Genomic DNA, 20,046 nt, shown 5'->3' on the forward strand with positions numbered 1-20,046 from the left:
CGGAGATTTGGCCAGTCTGGGGCGCGGCCTGCTAGTTTCGGCGGCCGTGATCTCGGGGCGCGACGGCCAACGCGGCCGCAGACATACGCCGACGACGCAGCCAACGACCGGTCGCCAGGGTGGTCGAGTGCGCGCGCGCAGCAGACACGGCCGCTGCTGCCGCCGGCCGGCCGGCCCGTCTTCGGCCAGCGGGCGCTTCGCCGGCCGGCGACCGCCGGTGTCGAGGTCACCGGCCACGTCGCGGTTCCTACGACGTGCAGAGAGAAAGGGGTTGTGTCTCGATCAGGCAAATTGATCACGGCAGGCTCGCTGCAAGCGGCTACGGCTGTCCCTGGATTGCGCTAGCGTCGCACTAGGCGGGGTACACGTCCGTACCGGTACACCGTTCACACACGCAGCCTAGCGGTGTCTCCTCCTTCGATGCATTGTTCTGGAGGAGACAAGGACACGAGCGGCGCCGGGGCGGGCATTGTCCGGCGCCGGCGGCTGGCTGCAGGCGGCCGGGAGCGACCCGCCGCCCGGTACAGCTCACACGAGGCGAGCGCGGTCGGCGGCCACGGCCATGACGGCGAGCTCGCCCGGCGGCGCGGCCATCCGGCCATCCGGCGCGGCCGGCGCGGACCGCCGACGTCAGTCCGCCCACCGTCGGTGGTAGCGTGCTCGAAGCGGGCGAAGCCGAGTCCTGGCACCGGCTAGGGCCAGCCTCCTGCGGTGGTAGCAGCGCCTAATCTGGCGGCGCCGGCTCGCGCGCACCACTTTGGCTCCTCGGCCACGGGCACTGTTCTGCCGGCGGGTGTGTACGACAGGCCGCGGCGCCGTGGTCGTCGCGCCTGCATCGATTGGGCCTCGGGCTCGGGCGACAGCAGATTGGCCCGACGATGGCCTGCGCCTGCGCGCACACGCCGGAAGCTGCAGGCGCGAGCACATGGCGACGACCCTAGCCCGTACAAGCAAATCAATTTATCGTTCTTGGCCTCCCAGAGCCGCTCTGCATGAGCGTCGCCGTGACACCGCAGACGTGGCTCCGGCGCCGCCAGACTTGGAAGCTCGCGCAGTTTGCGGCTGCAAGGGGCAGCCTAAGGTTTGCTGTCGCGGCGCTAGACTGCTGCAGTCGTGCACTAGCGCAAACCCTGTGTGAACCTTGAAATTTAGGTTTTCCATTGGGAGGATCAGACGTGCCGTGTGTCGCGGTACGCTCGTGGGTACCAATTCACAAACTAAATCACATCCTGGCACAAGCCACACTGTCGATCTGGCGATGGCCTGTGACATGCTGCACCGCGTGCCGACCGGGCGGCCCCGCTCTTCGCCACGAACAGCAGACGGGACGACCCGGCTGGGGACTGTCACGGCCCCGCTCGTAGCTTCAATCAGGGCCGTCGCCGTCGCCTACGCTGCGGCTACGCTTTGGCTGCCCTCAGGGCAAGGCACACATCTCTGGGGAGGACGCGGAGTACGCCCAGGCTGAGGCGCCACCGCGCCACATACCTTCTCTGCGTCGTGGCGGCGGCTAGCTGGAGAGGGGATGCAGCTTCCACCGACCTACGGCGTGACTTATGGCGCGCTACGGCGTGTCTTGACGCGGAACCAGGCGCCGCAGTGCCGCCGCGGTGCCGCGCGCGGCCGCGCGCGCGTCCAGCGCCTGAGGCACATTGCAGCGCCTGGGCGCGTGCAGCAGGTGGCGGCCAGGCAGCGTGCGGCGGCGGTGGAGACGGCTACGCTGCATGGCTACGCTGCCGCGCGCTGGCACGCAGCACGCAGCACGGCAGCATGGCCTGCGAATGGTGGCTTCAATTGCTGTTATTAACCGCGCCCCTCCGGGCATGCACGCCGGATAATGCGTCGGCCAGGAGGCGTCTGGACCAGACCTAACCGGCAAACGCATCCAGGCCGGCGCGGTAGCCGTGCTCCCACTCCCAGATGAAGCCACTCGAGCCGTGGGCGGACTCGTGCTCGCGTTTGCGCGCGGCCAGATACTCGTCGACCTGACCGATCTGACTGGTGCCGCCGGAGGCGTTGAAGAAGGCCTCGGCGTCGGCCCAGCCGGCGTCGAAGCCCATCTCGTAGCGCCAGTGCTCCATCTCGTCGGACGAGTTCTGGTTCCAGTAGTCCACGTGGGGCCCCAGAGCGGCCTGCTTGGCGTCCGCCTGGGACTGGCCACGGGCGATGGCGTTGGACTGGCGCAGATCGTTCCGCGGGTAACATCCGCTCTCGATCATCTCGCGGAAACCCCACTCGCCGCCGCCACCCCACTCGAACTTGTACGACCAGAAAAAGGCGCCGGTGGTGTGGCGCTTGAAGAGCTCGAACTGGGCGCGGCCGAACTCGCCGCGAAGGTGCTCGCGCTCGCCGTCCGAGACGCGGCCCCAAGTCTGGCCGTCGAGCACGCACGAAAACTCGCCGACGAGGGCGTGCGAAGTCAGGCCGCCGTCGCCACTGCGCAGTGCCTCGATGATCTCGTGCGGCGACGACTGCCGGTCCTTGTCCGAGAAGCACCGGTACACGTGGGTGTCGATGAGGACGCCGGGCTTGTCGGCGGCCCAGGCGGTAAAGTCAGGCAGGTCCCAGCCGTCTGAGACGACGACCTGCTGGCGCGGGTCGATAGCGCGCACGCGCTTGATGGCCTCGGGGTAGTAGAAGCCTTTGGCGATTGAGGCGTTGCCGTACGCGGCCTCGTTGATGATCTGGATGCCGATGACGTTGTCGTACTGCTTGACGTTGTCGGCGATAAACTCGATCGCCCGCAGCGCCTTGTCCATCTTGGACGACGACGAGAAGAACTTGGGCGGGTCGTTGACGACGCCCGAGTGCGCGTCCGCATTCGCGCCGCCGGGAAGCGCGTGCAGGTCCACCAGAACGCCGATGCCGGCCTGACCGGCGGTCTCGATCATGCTAGTGTAGTGCGCCCACGCGTCCGCGTAGACCGCGCGCACGTCGCTGTCGCCAAACGGCGTCGAGTCGACGGCGTCTTCGTACACGCCGCCAACGACCCAGTATCCGAGCGGCACGCGCACGGCGTTGACACCAGCGTCTCGCATCCAGTCCCAGTCAGCAGGCCCGATGAACTCGGCGTAGTGCTTGTTCCACTTTTCGCGGGCGCCGTCCACGCCGAGCTCCTCGATCGCGCACTTGACTGCGTCAATCTCGGCCTCGCTCGCGCACTTGTCCGAGTACATCGACGGCGCCATCCACTTCTCGAGCACAAACCACGAGCCAAGGTTGGTGCCATAGAACTTGCGAGCCTGGAACGACTGCCGCCGGTCGTTGACGATCTCGAACGGCGCGAGCTCGAGCGACGAGCCGATGAGCTCGTGCGTGTGCGCCTTGATCGCACTCTTGATCTTGCTAAACACCATCGTGCCGATCTGTGTGGACGTGGCTGGGACGGGACCGTCCTTTTAAGGCTTTTTCCCCGGACCGCGTGTGTTTGGTGGTTGTTGCGTCGCTGGGTGGATGACGGCGATCTTACGCAATCCCACAGCGCGTGCTTAGCTAACACGTGCATCCCAGGCCGCGTGGACTGCACCGCCACGCGCCGACCCTTCCAGTCTCGGCGCTGGGCGGTCTCGGCGCGGTGGCCAAGCTGCGGCTGCGCTGGGGTCGGAAGCCGTCGGCTGGGCCCGGCCGGCGCCGGTCCGGCAGTTCCGGCAGCAGCCTGGCGACGCTCGGCCGCTACGCCAAGACAATTGGCGACGCCGGAGCATACGTGGCGGCCTGTGAGCGCAACTGCCGCGGACTTGGGGGATCTCGGGCGGCACCTCGGGGCCGAGCGCGAGCAAGATGGTTTTGCGGCGCGGACAGACGAGCGGCTGTCAGCCCACGCTGGCGGCGTGCCAGCTTGGCTGCGACAGCTTGGCTGCCTTTGGCGGCCAATTGCAGGCACTCGCTTACTGCAGTCGACGGCGTTGGCGCGGCTCCGGTTGGCGTCTACACGGATGTGGTAGCGCCAATAGGCCTGCGCGGCGCCGTGATCCGCGTCTTGCCGATGAGGCGCAGGCGGGGCGGTGTTCAACTCGCCTGGCAGGCGAGGTCTTAGAGCGCCTAAGGCTTGACAGGTCACAGCGACGTGCGTCTGGGTTGCCGGCGCGGCGCACGGCGCGGCGGCCGGGCTGCGACTGGATCCCCTACCGGTGGATTGTCCTGAGGGCCTACGGGCCGGGTCCACCGACCGCCCGATCGGACTGGCGCGAGCCAGAGTGTTGGAGCAGCCTGTGATCAGCGCCGATGGTCACCCACGGCGCCAAGGTAGACGCCTGCATGACCTGCAGGCTAGCACAGCCGATCGGCCAGACGTACGCGGGTCGGGGCAACGATCGGACCCGGCGCCGCATGGGGCGCGGCTGAGTTACGTACATGCGGGTGATGCGGCTGGTGGAGGCTGCCGTGGGCGCTGATCTGGTCTGGCACGGCTGCGGTCCAGCACCTGGTGCGTGCGGCGCGCCCACGCAGGCGCCCTTCTGGCGGGTAACAGCGTTGGGTTCGGTGACCCTGAAACCCTTGGGCCGTGCGGTCTACGTCAACGCCCCATCGACAAGCAGTCCATGTTGCGCAAGATGTTTCCCCAGCTCCCTGCCGATTTCGCCAGCGTCGTCGAGACGACGTTCAAGAACGCGGTCGCCTCGGGCGACCTGATCTTTAGCGAGTCCGAGCGGTCGGTGCTGAAATACGACGGCTACACGGTACGGGCTTGGCCGAGCCTGCTAACAGCAGATGGAGGTCCGAATGGCGCCGGCGCTCGGACAGAAGCCCAAGAGCGCGCCCAAGCCGGATGGCGAGGGCGCCAAGAAGTTTGTAAGTGGATGCGTGGGCGCGCTGATGTCAGAACCCGTTCTTTCCGCCGGATCCCAAGCTGGTCCTGGGCGGGCTCGGCGACAAGCACACGCTGGTGCTCAACAAGTTTGCGATCGTGCCGCACCACTTCTTGTGCGTGACCAAGGCCGAAGAGTCGCAGGAGGCGCCGATCACGATCGAGGACCTCCGAGCGACGTGGGCGGCGCTGCAAGAGCCGATCGGGACCTCGGACCGGACGCTGGCGTTCTTCAACAAGGGCAAGAACTCGGGCGCGTCGCAGGCGCACAAGCACATCCAGTTTCTGCCTCTGGACAAGGGCACCGAGCTGTTTCCGGACAAGGTGGTGGCGCGGACGCCGTACGAAGCGCCGTCGGAGCGGGACCCCGTCGGCCAGCGGCCGCTGAAGCACAGCGCGATTCCGTTCGAGCACTTCATCCTGCCGCTGCCGACAGACCCCTCAGACGAGGAGCTCATGATGCGGTTCTGGGCGCTGTACCACCGCACGCTGCAGGCGCTCAAGCAGAACGACAACTGGGAAAAGTCGTTCAACTGGGCCATGACCAAAGAGTGGGTGATCATGGTGCCGCGGCGCGCGGACGAGTTCGAGGGCATCTCGGTGAACGGCACGGGCGTGGTAGGGCTGCTGCTGGCCAAGTCGGCCGCGCAGCTCGCGCAGATCACGGAGCTGACGGCCGGCCGGGTGCTGACCGAGGTCGGCTTCCCGGTCGGCCCCAACACGGAGGCACACTACGACTATTGAATGCATTGTCTAGGCGAGCAGCGCGCGCTGCTCGTCGGCCGAGTAGCCGAGAATGTAGAGCACGTCGAGCAGGGTCGGCGTGTTGAGCCGCGCGGGTGCCTTTTGCTGGACGATCGGCTTGGCGTTGAACGCCACGCCAAACCCGGCGGCGGCCATCATGACGAGATCGTTGGCGCCGTCGCCGATGGCGACCGCGTGTTCCGGCGACAGACCGTTCTCGGCGGCGATCTGGCGCAGCAGCTGGGCCTTGCGGTCCGCGTTGACGATGTCGCCGACGACCTGGCCGGTGAGCACGGTGCCGTCGGGCGAGATCTCGAGCGTGTTGGCGTAGGCGTAGTCCAGCCCGAGCTCGGCCTTGACCCAGCGCGCGAGCGGCACAAAGCCGCCGGAGACAACGGCGAGCGTGCAGCCGAGCTTCTTGAGCGCGCGGCACAGCTCGTGCGCGCCGGGCGTGAACCGGATGTCGGGCTTGAGCGACTCAAACACGGTGGCCGGGATGCCTGCCAGGAGCGACGCGCGTCGCCGCAGCGACTCGTTGAAGTCGATCTTGCCGTTCATGGCCAGCTCCGTGATGGCCGAGACCTTGTCCTCGACGTCGGCGTACGCAGCGATCATGTCGATGACCTCCTGCTGGATCAGCGTCGAGTCCATGTCGAACACGACGAGCTTCTTGTTGCGGTACGTGTCGTTGCGGGCCTGCAGACAGATGTCGCCGCCGTACGCGGCCGAGAGCTCCGGGATCTGGGCGCGGAACGCGGCGACGGCGGCGTCGTCGGCGAACGTGACGTCGTGCGTGTAGCAGCGGTCGCTGAGGGCGGTCGTGCGCGCGATCGGCAGGCCGAGAGCCGCCCAGTCGGGCTGCTGGCTGGTGCGGAAGAGAACGGTGCAGGTGTAGTCCATCTGGCGGTCAGCAATTGCGCACCGAGGCGGGCGTTAGGGGCGTAGCCGGACGGCCCGGCGCCGGGCCGGAGCACCGGCCGGCCCGCTAGACGCGCCGCCGGGCGGATCGCGCGTCGGGCGCCGCCCCAGGCGAGACGTACCTTTGCTGTCGTGGCCGAAGCTGCCGTCGAAAATTTGTGCGGCTCGCGTTGCCAGGGCAACAGCGTGGCCCGCGCAGCGGTGACTCATGTGTCAAAATAGCCACGTGGTCATCCCAGTTTTGCACGGTGACAGTGCGGTCCCGCCAAGTGCCAAGCGAGACCGGGGCTCCACGTTCGCCCAGATTGTCACCCCAACAAAGCGTAACTGCGTGATCGGGCCACGCGGGCCACTCCGTGTCACCCTCCATCCTATCAAGCAGTCCGCCCCGCCAAATGGCGAAAAACTTACAGCATACGTAGCAAGCAGACGAGCATTTCTCTTCGGAGAACATAGTAGCATACTCGATAGACACAGCGACCGGGGCTGAATTGAGCACGCACGAGCGCAAGGCTCTGCAGCTACGTGAGGACGAGACTTCGAGAACCTAGGGCGTGATGGCGGAGACGGAGCAAACAGTGTCGCTTGATGCCTCGCGGTCGCCGTCGCCAAACGGACGCGGGCCCGGGGGCGAGGCGGACATGTCGATCGACCGGGAGCAGTCGCTGCAGTCGTACATCTACGATACGGTCATCTGGGCGTTGGCGGGTGAGTGGGCGCAGCGGGGCGGCAGCCGCGGCAGACGGGTGCGGCTCGTGCGGCTCGTCCGGCCCGGCGAGAGGCGCAGGCTGACAGACAGTCGTCTTCGATCTCTTTTTCCGCGAGATCCGGCCGCGGGGTGCGTTCCGTATCCCGCGGCACGGCCCGGTGATCTTTGTGGCCGCGCCGCACGCGAACCAGGTGAGTGCGGGGCGCAAGCGAGCGCGCAAGCGAGGCTAACGGCAGTTCATCGACCCGATCATGCTCATGCGGCAGATCCGAGTCGAGGCCGGGCGGCGGCTGTCGTTCCTGGTGGCGGAGGCGTCGATGCACCGCAAGTTTGTGGGCACGGTCGCGCGGTCGGTGATGTCGATCCCGGTGTCGCGCGCACAGGACCTGAGCAAGCCTGGCGCGGGCGTGGTGTACATGCTGCCGGAGGACGACGAGACGGTGCTGCGGGGCGAGGGCACCAAGTTCACGACGGAGATGTCGGTGAACGGGCAGGTCCAGCTGAGCCAGCTGGGCGCGGCCGAGGTCGGCGAGATCGTGTCGGACACGGAGCTGAAGCTCAAGCTGCCGTTCCGCAACGCGGGGGCGGTGCCGAAGCTGCGCGAGGAGAAGCTCAAGTACAAGTTCGCGCCCAAGGTCGACCAGAGCGAGGTCTACGACAAGGTGTTCTCGCGGCTGCACCAGGGCGGCTGCATCGGCATCTTCCCCGAGGGCGGCTCGCACGACCGCACGACGCTGCTGCCGCTCAAGGCGGGCGCGGCGATCATGGCGCTGGGCGCGATCAACGCGGACCCGTCGTGCGACGTCAAGATCGTGCCCTGCGGCATGAACTACTTCCACCCGCACAAGTTCCGGTCGCGGGCGGTGATCGAGTTTGGGTCGCCGCTGAGCGTGCCGGCGCACCTGGTCGAGCTGTACAAGACGGGCCAGCGCCGCGAGGCCACGGCGCAGCTGCTGGACCTGATCTACGACTCGCTGCTGACGGTGACGGTCACGGCGCCGGACTACGACACGCTGATGGTGATCCAGGCCGCGCGCCGGCTGTACAAGCCCGCGCACAAGAAGATCCCGCTGTCGCTGGTGGTCGACATGAACCGGCGGCTGATCATCGGCTACACGCACTACAAGGACGACCCGCGCATCATCCACCTGCGCGAGGCCGTGGCGAACTACAACAAGCAGCTGCAGCAGCTGGGCATCCGCGACCACCAGGTCGAGTACGCGTCCGTGTCGACGTGGCGCGCGCTCGGCAAGCTCGTGTTCCGCACGGGCAAGCTGCTGGTGCTGTCGGTCGGCGCGCTGCCCGGCGTCGTGCTCTTCGCGCCCGTGTTTGTGGCGACCAAGCTCATCTCGCGCAAGAAGGCGGCCGAGGCGCTGCGGGCGTCGACCGTCAAGATCGCTGCGCGCGACGTTGTCGCGACCTGGAAGGTGCTCGTCTCGCTCGGCCTCGCGCCCACGCTGTACTGGTTCTACGCGCTGCTGGCGACGTGGGCCGCGTGGCGCTACGACCTGGTGCCGTCGTTCCGGCCCGTGTGGCTCGTGACGCTCGTGTCGTGGATCATCTTCCCGATGATCACGTTTGCCGCGCTCCGCATCGGCGAGGTCGGCATGGACATCGCCAAGTCGCTGCGGCCGCTGGTCAAGTGCCTGAACCCGCACCACTCGGACACGCTGACCCGGCTGCGGGCGACGCGCGAGTCGCTGTCCAAGGAGGTCACCGAGGTCATCAACTCGCTTGGCCCCGAGGTCTTCCCCGAGTTCGAGACGCACCGGGTCCTGTTCGGCAACGGCACGGTCAAGCCCGAGTCGTCCGACCGGCTGCAGAGCACGAGCCCGATCTTCTCGGACTACGACGAGGACGAGGACAAGAAGCATGTGTAGCGGCTGCGCTCCACCTATGGCCGGCGCGCCGGCGTGCTCCCGTTTTTCGGGACTGCATATATCCGTTTTGAGCTTTGTGCGCGACGTAATACACGGTGCTTTGAGCCGCACGACATGCGGCGCACGTGCGCCGCACAACGTGCGGCGCTCCACATGCGCTTATGTCAGCTACCCCACAGCCTCGGTTAACAAGGAGCTTATAAGCCCCCGATCCGCCCGTAGCCCGCCATGACGGACCAGCTCCCCCTCCGACTGCCCCGGGCGGCCGCCGGCCAGGCCGAGCCGCCCACGCTGATCACGCTGAGCAAGACCGACAAGTACTACCTGATCACGATGTCGCACGGCCAGGACAACCGGATGACGTCCGCGTTCAACATGGCCTTTCTGCAGGCGCTGGACGTGCTCGAGACGGTCCACCTGCCGCGGCAGCGGCTGCCGCTCGTGACCACGTCCGCGAACCCCAAGTTCTTCTCGAACGGCCTCGACCTCCAGCACGCGATCTCGACCCACCGGTTCTGGAACGACTCGTTCTACATGCTCATGCAGCGCCTGCTCGCGTACCCGGTGCCGTGCATCGCCTGGATCAACGGCCACGCGTTCGCCGGGGGCTTCATCATTGCCATGTGCCACGACTACCGCGTCATGAACCCCGACAAGGGCTTTCTGTGCATGAACGAGATCGAGTTCGACGCGCCGCTCAAGGGGCCGCTCTCGAGCCTGTTCCGCCAGAAGACCACGCCGACGCAGTACCAGCGCATTGCGCTTGAGGCCGCGCGGTTCACGTCTGAGGCTGCCCTGCGCGAGGGCCTGATCCACGCGCGCGGCGCCGAGCCCGAGGTCGCCGCGCTGGCCGCCAAGCTCGGCCGCGTCGCCCAGGCCAACGCCTACGGCGAGATGAAGGAGACCATGTGGGCCGAGACTATTGCCTGGTGCAATACCGAGTTCAAGGACTCTGAGTACGATCGCGCTGAGCGCATCCGCCTCCGCGACGCTTGGATCCGCCGTCGGCTGGCCAAATTGTGATTAGCTATATTGTACATTGTGCGGCTATGCGCGACTATGTGCGGCTGTATGCGGCTTGTGCGGCTATATGGCCGGGGTGGTGGACCCCGGCCGACGCTGTCGACGTCGGCTGCCCCCGGCCAGGATCTGCGTAGACGTGTGCCGGAACGGTGACTTGCCGAGGGCAGTCGCCTGTCGGTAGGGATATAACCGCTGTAGCGCACGACCAATATTTTAGGGGCAGGCAGTCCTTAGCAGACCGCCAAAGACAGCTACCAAGCGCCGAGGTCGTACGCTCGCAGCGGCTATATGCAGCGGCTTTATGCAGCCCCGCGTCATTGTGTAACATGCGTCACGGTCCCCGACCTGCCGAAGGCCCCCGCGCGGTGCCGCACGGCCCAGGCCGCCGGCGGCCTTTTGAGCCTCCGGCGGCGACTCCGTCGAGGGTAGCTGCCCTTCGGGCAGGACATATAGCCGCTGTGGCGCATATCCGCGGTGGCGCATAGCCGCAGCCTGCCCGCAGGGCAGCTACCTCCGACGGAGTCGCCGCCCGGGGGGCCCCCCCCCAACGGGCCCCCGGGGCGGCCCCCCCGGGGGGGGGGGGCCGGGGCCGCCCCCCCTGGGCGGGGGGGGGGGCCCCGCGGGGGGGGCCCCCCCCCCCCCCGCCCCCCCGGCCCCCCCCCCCCCCGGGCCCCCCCCGCCGGAGGCTCACCCACGAACGAGCCTCCGGCGGCGACTCCGTCGAGGGTGGCTGCCTTCGGCAGCGCCGCGTAGCGTGGACGGATCTGCCGAAGGCAGCTCTCCCACAGAGCCGTCGCGGGCTCTCGCCAGCGGCTATATGCAGCGGCTATACGGCATATAGCCGCCGCCGCGCGACGCACCAGGCGTCGCGTCTAGAAGCGGCTCTCCAGGTCGTGGATGCGCTCCTTGAAGTCTTGCACGATCTCGCCGATCCGGCGGATCTTGGCAAACTCCAGCTCGAGCTCGTCGCAGGTCTCGACAATGTGGCGCAGGCGGTCCATTTCGGCGTCAGCCTCGTCAGCCACGTCCACGCACTGCCGGTGGTGGGCCTCGGCGGCGTCGCAGGTCTGGCGGATGAGCTGGGGTCAGCGGGGCCGCGCACACACGTACAGTGGCCATGCGCTCGGCGATGGAATCCACCAGCAGGTTGAACTTGGACACAGCGCCGTCCAGGGCGTCGGTGTCGGCCTGCTGCTGGCGGACCTGGAGCACGGCCGGCATGATCATCCGGCGCAGCTCGTCGCGGGCCGGCAGGGTCGACGGCGGCGGCGGCGGCAGCTCGGCAACGGCCTCGGCCGGGGTCTCCGCGCTGGCCGGGCGCGCCGTGCTGACGGTCCGGCGGCCGCGCTTGAGCGCGGCCGCCGCGGTCAGCGCCAGCTGCGAGATCGGCGGGATGTAGCGCTCCGGGCGCGCCGCAGCGGCGGCCGCGGGCCCGGCGGCCGCGGGGGCGGGCGGGCCGCGGTCGGCGCCCGCGCCGGGAGGGTCCATGCGGATGAAAGCGGTCGGGGGCGGCCTCACGGCGGGCGGATGCGGGTGGTGACGGGCGTGGGGCTGGCTAAAAAGGCGGCATTTCAGGGCGCACCACCCTGTTGTCCAGCACCCAGCGCCAGCACGCGCAACCAGCACAGACCACAGCGCGCGACAGGCGCGCCAGACGGAACGGGAGGCTCTCGCAACACGGCGGGCGCGGGCTCGCGCAGCGACACGGACGGGCGCGCAGGCCACGGTGAGCGCGGCGCGGGGCGCGCGGCCGCGGCCATGTCGACGTACCTCTCGGTGATCAAGGACCTGACCGAGAAGCGGATCACGGCGCTCGAGTACACGCGGCGGGCGTAGGTGGCTCTGCGGCGACGCTGACAGCAGGTACGAAGGCAAGGTGTACTGGTTCGACACGTTCCTGTTCACCAAGGAGGATCTCTCGCGGATCTACGCGGACTCGCCGACGTCGCTCGGCAAGAAGTGGGTGCCGGCACGGGCGCGCTGACTCCAGGACGACGTACTACTTCACCATGGGCATGTCCATCGCCGGCCTGCTGGACATGCAGACCGCGGTCGACTTCATCAAGGCCATGTCGGCGCTGGTGCACGAGTACGAAATCATGACCACGCCCCACGACACCGGCGCGCGGCCGGTGTCGGCGGCGTCGCACGGCCGCGGCGGCCTGCGGCGCGTGCTGACCGGCCAGAGCCGGATCTTCCGCTCGTCGCGGGCCCGCCAGGAGGAGTCCAAGGTCGCGGAGACCGAGTTCACGTACCTGATGACGCCGTACTTGCCGTTCGAGCTCAACTTTCTCGAGACCGTCGTCACACTGTGCGACGTCCTCGTCAACATGTACGTGCGCATCCAGGACCTGCTCCTGAGCGAAGAAAACTACTTGCCGAGCGCCATTGGCGACTCGTTCATACGCATGGACACCAAGGTCAAGAAGCTCATCGTGACCCCGCTCATCAACGACATCGAGGAGATGTGCCGCCGCAACGTGCGCAACGAGGTCAACGACCTGGAACATGTGGTTATGGGTCACGTCTAGCCGGTCCTGGACCGCCCGCCGAATGTACGACTAGAATGCGTTGATTGGAGAGCTGCCGAGGGGCGCAGGGGCGCCGGTGGGCGCCCTTGAGTGTGTGTGCTTGTGCTCGCGCTAAGTGCATGAGCCATGCAGGGGCGCCGCACGCCGTGCGGCGCTGAATGCAGCCGCGTAGCTGGTTACCCTGCGGAGCCCGCTGGGCCGCCGCACACGGCTCGGCGACGACGCCGTGCGGATGCGCGCGCTGGCGGAGCGCCGTGCCGGAGAGCGCTGCTGCCGGCGGACGCGGCCCGCTGACGGGCTCCGGACAGGCCCGGCGGCAGCGTGCGCTGTGCCATGGTACATATAGCCGCAGGGGCGCATGGCGTGTGGCTGCGCGGCTGCATGTGCGGCTGCATGTGCAGCCAGGTGCAGGTGCATGACTGCACGTGCGGCGGCTATATGCAGCGGCTATATGGGGGCTGTGCGGCGGGTATATGTGGCGGGTATATGCAGCGGCTATATGGTGCATACACGGCGGCTGCAGGCGGCCGTGCGGCGCCCATAGCGTGGCGGCGGCCGCGGTGGCGGCCCCGTCGGCCGGCGCTTCGGCCGGCGTCCGAGTGCGCACGTACGCCGGCGCGAGCATCTTCCGGCGCCTTCCACGCACGTCGCGAAGGGTGCCCCCGTCGCCGGCCGGACCACCGGCTCGCCTCCGGCGGCGACTCCGTCGGGGGTGGCGCCCTGCGGGCGGGCTCGGCCGCTCGGCGCCAGAGTCGGCCTCGCCGTCCGCCGGGGATCGCGCGCTGGAGCTCCGGCGGCGACCCGTCGAGGCGGGCGAGCCGCACGGCGTGCGGCGGTCAGGCCACCCGCGCAGGACCGTTCGGTGCATGTTCCATGCAGTAGTGCGCTTCCGTGCAGGTGGTGTGAGTCGTGGCCTGATGCCCATAGGCGGACGCGCGCATAGTGACGTAACGATACCCGATGCGGCTAGCGTACGGGCCGTGCACGTTAGAGTTCGCTCCAGCACCGCGGTGACACGCGCCCGGCCCGGCCGGCCGGCCACAGCCGCCTGCCAGCCGACCGGGACGCGCGTGGTGGCGCCAGCCGCTGCGGCTGGCGTTCGCGTCGGGTGCGCGAGTTCCGCGGCCCGGAGGCGATCAGCTCGGGACCTGCCCAGATAGGCACACGTCCCAACCGGCACCCGCCGGCCGGACGCGGCATAAAACCCCGCCGTGCCCCGCCAGCACCACACAACATGGCTACCATTCCTCTCGGTCAGTATCTTTTCGCGCGGATCCACCAGCTGGGGATCACGCAGATCCTCGGCGTGCCGGGCGACTTCAACATGACGTTGCTCGACCACATCTTCGCCGTCGACGGCCTCGGCTGGGTCGGCTGCTGCAACGAGCTCAACGCGGCGTACGCGGCGGACGGCTACGGCCGCGTGACGGGCCTCCCCGGCGTCGTCGTCACCACGTACGGCGTCGGCGAGCTGTCGGCGATCAACGGTGTCGCCGGCGCGTTTGCCGAGCACGTCCCGCTGCTGCACATCGTCGGCACTCCCGGCCGGCCGCAGATCGAGCAGCGCATGTGGATGCACCACACGATCCCGGCCAACGCGGACTTTGAGTCGCCCGACCACGAGGTGTACGCGCGCATGTCGGCGCCGGTGCGGTGCGCGAGCGCGTTCCTGCGCGACCCGAAAACGCTCGTCGAGGACATCGACCGGGTGCTGTTCACCATCTGGCGCAAGTCGCTGCCCGGCTACGTGTTTGTGCCGCTCGACATCGTCAACTGGCCGGTGCCGGTGGCCGCGCTGGACAGCAAGCTCGAGCTCAAGATCGTGAACGAGGACGAGAAGCTCGAGGACGCGCTCGTGGACGAGATCGAGGTCGCGCTGCTGGGCGCCCGGCGCCCGGCGCTGCTCGTGGACCTGCTTGCCCGGCGCCACCGGTCGCGCGAGCTCGTCATGGAGCTCGTGTCGGTCACGGGCTACCCCTCGTTCTCGACCGACCTCGCCAAGGGCTTTGTGGACGAGGACCACCCGGCGTTCGTGGGCCAGTACAACGGCGTGCTCTCGCGGCCGGGCGTGCGCGAGGCCCTGGAGGACTCGGACGTTGTGCTCAATATCGGGCCGATCATCTCGGACAACAACACGGGCGCGTTCACGCGCAACGTGCCGGAAGAGAAGCTGATCGTGCTCCACCCGTCGTACGTCTCGATCCGCGGCACCGTCCACCGCGGCCTGCACTTTCTGCCGATCCTGGCCAAGCTCGTCGCGCGGCTCAAGGCGACCGACCCGGTCCGGCTGGCGGCGGCCAACACGCGCGCGCCGGGTACCATCGCCGTCGGTCTGCCGCCGGTCGTCGAGTCTCCGGCCGACATCTCGATCTCGTGGTTCTACCCGACGATCGGCGCCAAGTTCCTGCGCGCCAACGACATCGTCTTTGCCGACTCGGGCACGGCCCAGTACGCCATCAACGATGCCACGTTCCCCAAGAACGTCAACTTCACCACCCAGCTGTACTACTCGTCCATCGGCTTTGCGCTGCCGGCCGCGCTCGGCGCCTGCGTGGGCGAGCTCGACGCGCGCAAGTCGCTGGGCTTTGCGCCTTCCCGCGTCATCCTGTTCGAGGGCGACGGCTCGAGCATGATGACCATCCAGGAGCTGACGACCATCACCCGCCACGGCTTCAACCCGGTCATCTTCCTGATCAACAACTCGGGCTACACGATCGAGCGCGCGATCCACGGGCCGCACGCGCTCTACAACGACATCTCGCCGAACTGGAAGTGGACGAAGCTGTTTGAGACGTTTGGCGCGGACCCCGACCGGTACGTGTGCACGACGGTGCGCACCAAGGCCGAGCTGGAGACGCTGATCGCGGACCCGGCGTTCCAGGACTCGCCCAAGGCGCGCTTTGTCGAGGTCATCATGGACAAGCTCGACATCCCGTGGCGGCTGTCGAAGCAGGTGGCCATCACGGCGGACAAGACCAACAAGCTGTTTGCGGACTACAAGAAGGCGCACGGGGAGTGAGCCGCACGGCGTGCGGCGGACTGCGGCGAGCCGCATGGCGTGCGGCGCACATCTGGCGCGTGAGCCGCACGGCGTGCGGCGCCAGACCGCCGCGAGCCGCATGTCGTGCGGCGCAGCGAGCCGCACGCTGCGCGGCTCGCGCCCGCCGCGTCGTGCGGCCCGTCAGGCGCACCGCCATAGCAAGCAATCTATTTTGTCCGTACATGTGGCGCAGTCGTGTCGCCCTCGCCAAGCGTGAGCTGTAGAAACACCGTGTCGAGCCAGCGGCCGTGCTTGAAGCCGACCGCCTCGAGCGTGCCGATGCAGCGAAAGCCGAGGGCCTTGTGGAGCCCGACCGAGCCCGCGTTCTGGCTGTCGCCGACGACGGCTACGATCTGGCGGTAGCCGAGGGCCTCGGCGCGCACGATGCACTCAGCCATCAGCGCCCGGCCGACGCCACGCCGCTGTGCCGCCGGGCGCAGGTACACCGAGTTCTCCAGCGTCGACCGGTACGCCTCGCGGGTGCGGTACGGGCCGAGGTAGGCGTAGCCCACGACCTCGCCGTCGTCCTCGGCAACCAGCCACGGCAGGCCGGCGGCCTGTATGGCGCGCACGCGGCCGGCCATGTCGGCCACAGACGGCGGCACGGTCTCAAACGTGGCCACGCCGTGCAGCACGTGGTGCGCGTAGACGTCCTGGATCGCGGCCGCGTGGGCGGCCGAGGCATCGACGATGTGGACCATTGGCTATGTGACGTGGGGAGTGGAGGCCCGGGCGAAGCGAGGTCTAGCGGCAGGCACGCTAGGCGCTAGATGCGCTTGACGTCGACGCGACACCGGTCGTATGTCCGGTGGAGCTGGGGCTCGGTGCCGGCCGGCGGGCCCGGCGGCGCGATCGTCAGCAGGCAGTACGAGCCCGCCGCGTTGGCCTTCATGAGCGAGCCGGGGTTGACGGCAACGACGTTGTCGACGACCTTGGCAAAGTGGTGCAGATTCGACGGCAGCACGAGCACGTCAGGCCGCACGCCGGCGATCTCGGCCAGGCCCAGGTAGCCGGTCTCGAGCGAGACCGTGGGCGGGACCGCGGCCGGCGGGCCCTCGGCCTCGGGGTCGTCCTCCGGGACCTGCTGGGCCGGAAAGACGGGGTAGACCGAGCGCTGCTCGAGCACGTGCTTGACGCCGCGGGTCAGCACGCCGCCGCCCAGCGCGGCCGCCGGCGCGCCCGGCACCGTGAACACGCCCTCGACGCGCGAGAGCTGCATGAGAATGTCGACGTTGGCGATGGCGAACGTGGTCTCGTTGAGCGCGACAAAGGCCGGGTTGGTCAGGAACTTGACGTGGCGTAGCCGGCCGTCGTGGTCGTCGTCGGAGCCGGCGCCCAGCAGCGCCCGGCGAGTGTCCGGGTCGGCCGCGCGGGTCGAGCGCGCGACCAGCGGCGGCTGCGGGAAGCTGACGTGGCGGGCGACGGCCTCGGCGGCCGCGTCCGGCACGACCAGCGTCAGCACGCCGGCCTCGTCCAGCCGGCGGAGGTGCGGCGTGACGTGCTTGCGGAACAGATCGTCCAGCGTGGTCACGTCGTCGTCTGGCGGCAGCGCGCCGGCGGCCACGAGCGGGTGGCCAAGGTCGACAAACGGCCCGAGCAGGATGGCCACGTCCGCGCGCTGGGCGACCGTCTGCTCGACCAGGTCTGCCAGCGGCTCGTACCGCAGGTTGTCGCGCGGCGTGTACGGGCCCTTGGCCAGGACCACGCGCAGCGGAGCCGTGCCTTGGCGGGCCGCGTGCGCCGCCAGCGCCGGCGCCGGAGTCACCGGCGGCGGCAGCGCCGGCAGCTGGTAGAACGTCGAGACCACAAAGACGTCGCCGGACGGGTTCGAGCCGCGAAACGCGACGATCTGGCCGGGAAAGAACACGACGCCGTGGGCAAGCAGGGCCTCGACGTTGAGCCGCACGCGCGAGCCGCCGCCCAGCCGCCGGCACGACTCGAGCGCGACCGAGTCCAGGTTGAGCTTGGACGTGGCGCCCGCGTGCAGCGAGTCCGACACGATGCGGCCCACCGCCACCAGCTCGGCCTGCGACTGCGTCGCCGGGTCGCCAAAGTCGGCCTCGGTCAGGTTGTAGTTCTGCTGGACGAGCTCGACAAACTGCTCTATCCGGTCGTTCAGGTACTCGGCCGAGTCCAGCAGCTTCTGGTGCAGCGACCGGTACGCGTACTTTTTGAACTCGGTCTGCGCCGTCAGCTTGACCCGGCTGTGCCCAGTCTGGTCGGCCGTGCCGTCGGCGGCGATGTTTGGGTTGAGCGTCTCGAGCACGGTGCCGGACGCGCCGCCGCGCTGGTACTGCCGCGACGGCGTCCCCGCCGGTGATGACGCCGGCCCAGCCGGCGACGACGCCGGCGGCCGCGTGCTCGCGCGCCGCTTGCCGACCGGCGTCGCTAGAAAGTCCAGCTCGAGGTCGGACGAGTCGGCGGCGCCGGTGCCGACCAGCTTGCGCTTGTTTTTGAGCTTGCCAGCCGTGCCAATCGCGCTGGGCTTGCGCTCGCGCTCAAGCGACTCCTGCATGTCCCGCCGGAGATCCTCGACCAGCTCCGGCGAGATGTTGCTGGCCAGGTTCTTCTTGTTGCCGGGGTCCAATCGCCATGTCAGCGCGCTGAAACGGTACGACAGGTCTTCGGGACTCTGCGGATACGCCTTGAGAAGGTCTGCCAGCGACTCCAGCACCGCCGGCGACGCCGTCGGGAAGTATTCTTTGAGCTCGGGCGCCGTCATGTCGGACATGGGGACTGAACAGCGGTCTGGGAGAATTTGTTTGACGCGTCGCGCGTCCGCACGTGATTCCACGCGACGCGCTGCACGCCACCGCGAGCCGCGCCTGCTCTAGCCTGTGAGAGCGACGGGTGGTGCCAGGATCACTCCAGTAGCAGACGGTGGCGCCAGGATACGCAGCAGCAGAGAAGAGAGCGACGGGCTTGGTGGGTCTCGTTGTGGGTGCTGGCTGTGGGCACCCCGACTGTGTAGCAGGTCTACATTTAGACCGTCTGTGCGACATTCGCGGGCACCGTATACGGCAGGCCGTAGCGGTGTACAGAGACGTAGTGGTGTACGCCCATGGTAGTGGTGTACGCCCGTGGTAGTGGTGTACGCCCGTGGTAGTGGTGTACGTCGAGGTAGTGGTGTACATCGGGGTGTACAGAGACGTAGTGGTGTACGCCCGTAGTAGTGTACGATGGTTGGCCTCGCAGGCTCGACAGCAGTATTGCACTGGCACAAACAGGATCCGGCAGCGAGTCGCCAAAGTCAGCTGTCTCGCGCGCAGAGCGATGTGTGGGTCTCCGACGGCGACTCCAGCGAGGGCTGCCCTTTGAGAGGATCGGCCAGCGTGCATCCTGCCACAAGAGCTCCTAGCTACATAGTCGCTGCCAGAGGCACCTGGTAAGCTGTCGACGAGCGTCTAGCCTGCCGTAGGCAGCCCTCGGCGGAGTCACCGCGGGAGACTCGTAGAACCTGCACAGGCTACGCGTGATCCTTTGTAGACTGATCTGGTGCTACTGAGCCAGCTGTGATCCGTCCGGCCCGGCGAGGACAATGGGGCGACCCAGTCCGGGTCCGACCCGCTGGACCGCAGCCCAGATTGAGGAGGACTCGGACTTACGGACTTGGGGACCCGGTTTGAGGACCGGACTCGAGGACCGAACCCGAGGATCGGACTCGAGGACCGGACTCAACGACACCACACTCGAGGACCGGACCCGAGGCCCGGACTCGCGGACCGGACTTCACGACCGGACTCAACGACCACACTCGAGGATCGGACCCGAGGACTAGACCTAGGACCAGACGTCATGACCCGCCCTTGGCAGTATTCACAGACCGGCGGGTCTGACAATGGTCATGACCGGCGGATCCGATCCAGAACAGGACCGGCGGATCCGAGCCAGAGCAGGACAGAACGACCTGGCAATGACAGACCGGCGGGCCTGACCTGGTCCAAGACCAAGGGCGCACCTGACCCGGAGCAGGCCATGGTCGGCGGGCCGGACCACGGTCTAGCCATGGACTTGACATCGATAGATCCGGACCTGTCCCAAAGCAGGACCGGCGGACCTGACAGTGACAGTCCCGGACCTGACCTGACGGTGACAGTCCCGGACCTGGCCCGACCCGTGCACAGGACAGACCGACCCGGACTGAACTTTCAGATAGGCCGGTCATAGCAAGGCTCTGGCCGCCCTCCGCCTGGCCCTGGTCTTTTCTACCCGCCTCTAAGAGCAGCCGTCAGCGCAACGAGCCTCCGGCGGCGACTCCGTCGAGGGTACCTGCCCTTCGGGCAGTTCCAAGAGCGCAGTCCACATTGCGTTTCACGTATACCGAGTCACAGACATGTACTCGCAGTACCCGCGTGACCGCGCAACGCGGGTTACAGAGGTAGATCACAATGCAC

The 20,046-nt window shown here is 68.1% G+C and overlaps 9 protein-coding genes across 9 annotated transcripts; 5 read left to right on the top strand and 4 right to left on the bottom strand.

The window, feature by feature from the left end:
- Positions 1 to 1,677: 1,677 nt before the first annotated feature.
- V1510DRAFT_422311 (glycoside hydrolase superfamily) lies at positions 1,678 to 3,479 on the bottom strand. Its single transcript, XM_066934771.1, has one exon. It carries the CDS (start codon positions 3,354 to 3,356, stop codon positions 1,869 to 1,871), a length of 1,488 nt encoding a protein of 495 aa, XP_066787075.1. The 5' UTR covers positions 3,357 to 3,479; the 3' UTR covers positions 1,678 to 1,868.
- Positions 3,480 to 4,553: 1,074 nt separating this feature from the next.
- Positions 4,554 to 5,551, top strand: V1510DRAFT_369614 (HIT-like domain-containing protein; the record flags this gene model as incomplete). The annotated part of the gene is made up of 3 exons (XM_066931397.1): positions 4,554 to 4,679; positions 4,711 to 4,791; positions 4,823 to 5,551. 3 exons carry the CDS (start codon positions 4,554 to 4,556, stop codon positions 5,549 to 5,551), a joined length of 936 nt encoding a protein of 311 aa, XP_066787076.1.
- Positions 5,552 to 5,560: 9 nt separating this feature from the next.
- Positions 5,561 to 6,612, bottom strand: V1510DRAFT_398766 (HAD-like domain-containing protein; the record flags this gene model as incomplete). The annotated part of the gene is made up of 2 exons (XM_066931931.1): positions 6,592 to 6,612; positions 5,561 to 6,451 (listed from the first exon to the last, which is right to left on the bottom strand). Exon 2 carries the CDS (start codon positions 6,449 to 6,451, stop codon positions 5,561 to 5,563), a length of 891 nt encoding a protein of 296 aa, XP_066787077.1. The 5' UTR covers positions 6,592 to 6,612.
- Positions 6,613 to 6,866: 254 nt separating this feature from the next.
- On the top strand, positions 6,867 to 9,255 carry V1510DRAFT_431893 (uncharacterized protein). The gene is made up of 3 exons (XM_066935453.1): positions 6,867 to 7,177; positions 7,269 to 7,369; positions 7,415 to 9,255. The coding sequence occupies exons 1-3, from the start codon at positions 7,027 to 7,029 to the stop codon at positions 9,056 to 9,058; spliced, it is 1,896 nt and encodes a 631-aa protein (XP_066787078.1). The 5' UTR covers positions 6,867 to 7,026; the 3' UTR covers positions 9,059 to 9,255.
- A 31-nt stretch (positions 9,256 to 9,286) lies between these two features.
- V1510DRAFT_446274 (enoyl-CoA hydratase/isomerase) lies at positions 9,287 to 10,957 on the top strand (the record flags this gene model as incomplete). Its single annotated transcript, XM_066935721.1, has 2 exons — positions 9,287 to 10,014; positions 10,945 to 10,957. 2 exons carry the CDS (start codon positions 9,287 to 9,289, stop codon positions 10,955 to 10,957), a joined length of 741 nt encoding a protein of 246 aa, XP_066787079.1.
- Positions 10,958 to 11,623: 666 nt separating this feature from the next.
- On the top strand, positions 11,624 to 12,680 carry V1510DRAFT_422322 (uncharacterized protein). Its single transcript, XM_066934772.1, has 3 exons — positions 11,624 to 11,913; positions 11,945 to 12,040; positions 12,072 to 12,680. The coding sequence occupies exons 1-3, from the start codon at positions 11,840 to 11,842 to the stop codon at positions 12,610 to 12,612; spliced, it is 711 nt and encodes a 236-aa protein (XP_066787080.1). The 5' UTR covers positions 11,624 to 11,839; the 3' UTR covers positions 12,613 to 12,680.
- A 1,007-nt stretch (positions 12,681 to 13,687) lies between these two features.
- Positions 13,688 to 15,833, top strand: V1510DRAFT_422325 (thiamine diphosphate-binding protein). The gene has a single exon (XM_066934773.1). It carries the CDS (start codon positions 13,847 to 13,849, stop codon positions 15,629 to 15,631), a length of 1,785 nt encoding a protein of 594 aa, XP_066787081.1. The 5' UTR covers positions 13,688 to 13,846; the 3' UTR covers positions 15,632 to 15,833.
- On the bottom strand, positions 15,577 to 16,739 carry V1510DRAFT_247701 (N-acetyltransferase). The gene is made up of 2 exons (XM_066930569.1): positions 16,706 to 16,739; positions 15,577 to 16,494 (listed from the first exon to the last, which is right to left on the bottom strand). The coding sequence occupies exon 2, from the start codon at positions 16,351 to 16,353 to the stop codon at positions 15,820 to 15,822; it is 534 nt and encodes a 177-aa protein (XP_066787082.1). The 5' UTR covers positions 16,354 to 16,494; positions 16,706 to 16,739; the 3' UTR covers positions 15,577 to 15,819.
- V1510DRAFT_439507 (DNA polymerase alpha subunit B N-terminal-domain-containing protein) lies at positions 15,930 to 18,383 on the bottom strand (the record flags this gene model as incomplete). The annotated part of the gene is made up of 1 exon (XM_066935603.1): positions 15,930 to 18,383. One exon carries the CDS (start codon positions 18,381 to 18,383, stop codon positions 16,419 to 16,421), a length of 1,965 nt encoding a protein of 654 aa, XP_066787083.1. The 3' UTR covers positions 15,930 to 16,418.
- Positions 18,384 to 20,046: the final 1,663 nt, after the last annotated feature.

This window comes from Dipodascopsis tothii (assembly GCF_038497935.1).
Source record: "Dipodascopsis tothii strain CBS 759.85 unplaced genomic scaffold V1510scaffold_35, whole genome shotgun sequence".
NCBI lineage: Eukaryota > Fungi > Ascomycota > Lipomycetes > Lipomycetales > Lipomycetaceae > Neoaidaea > Neoaidaea tothii.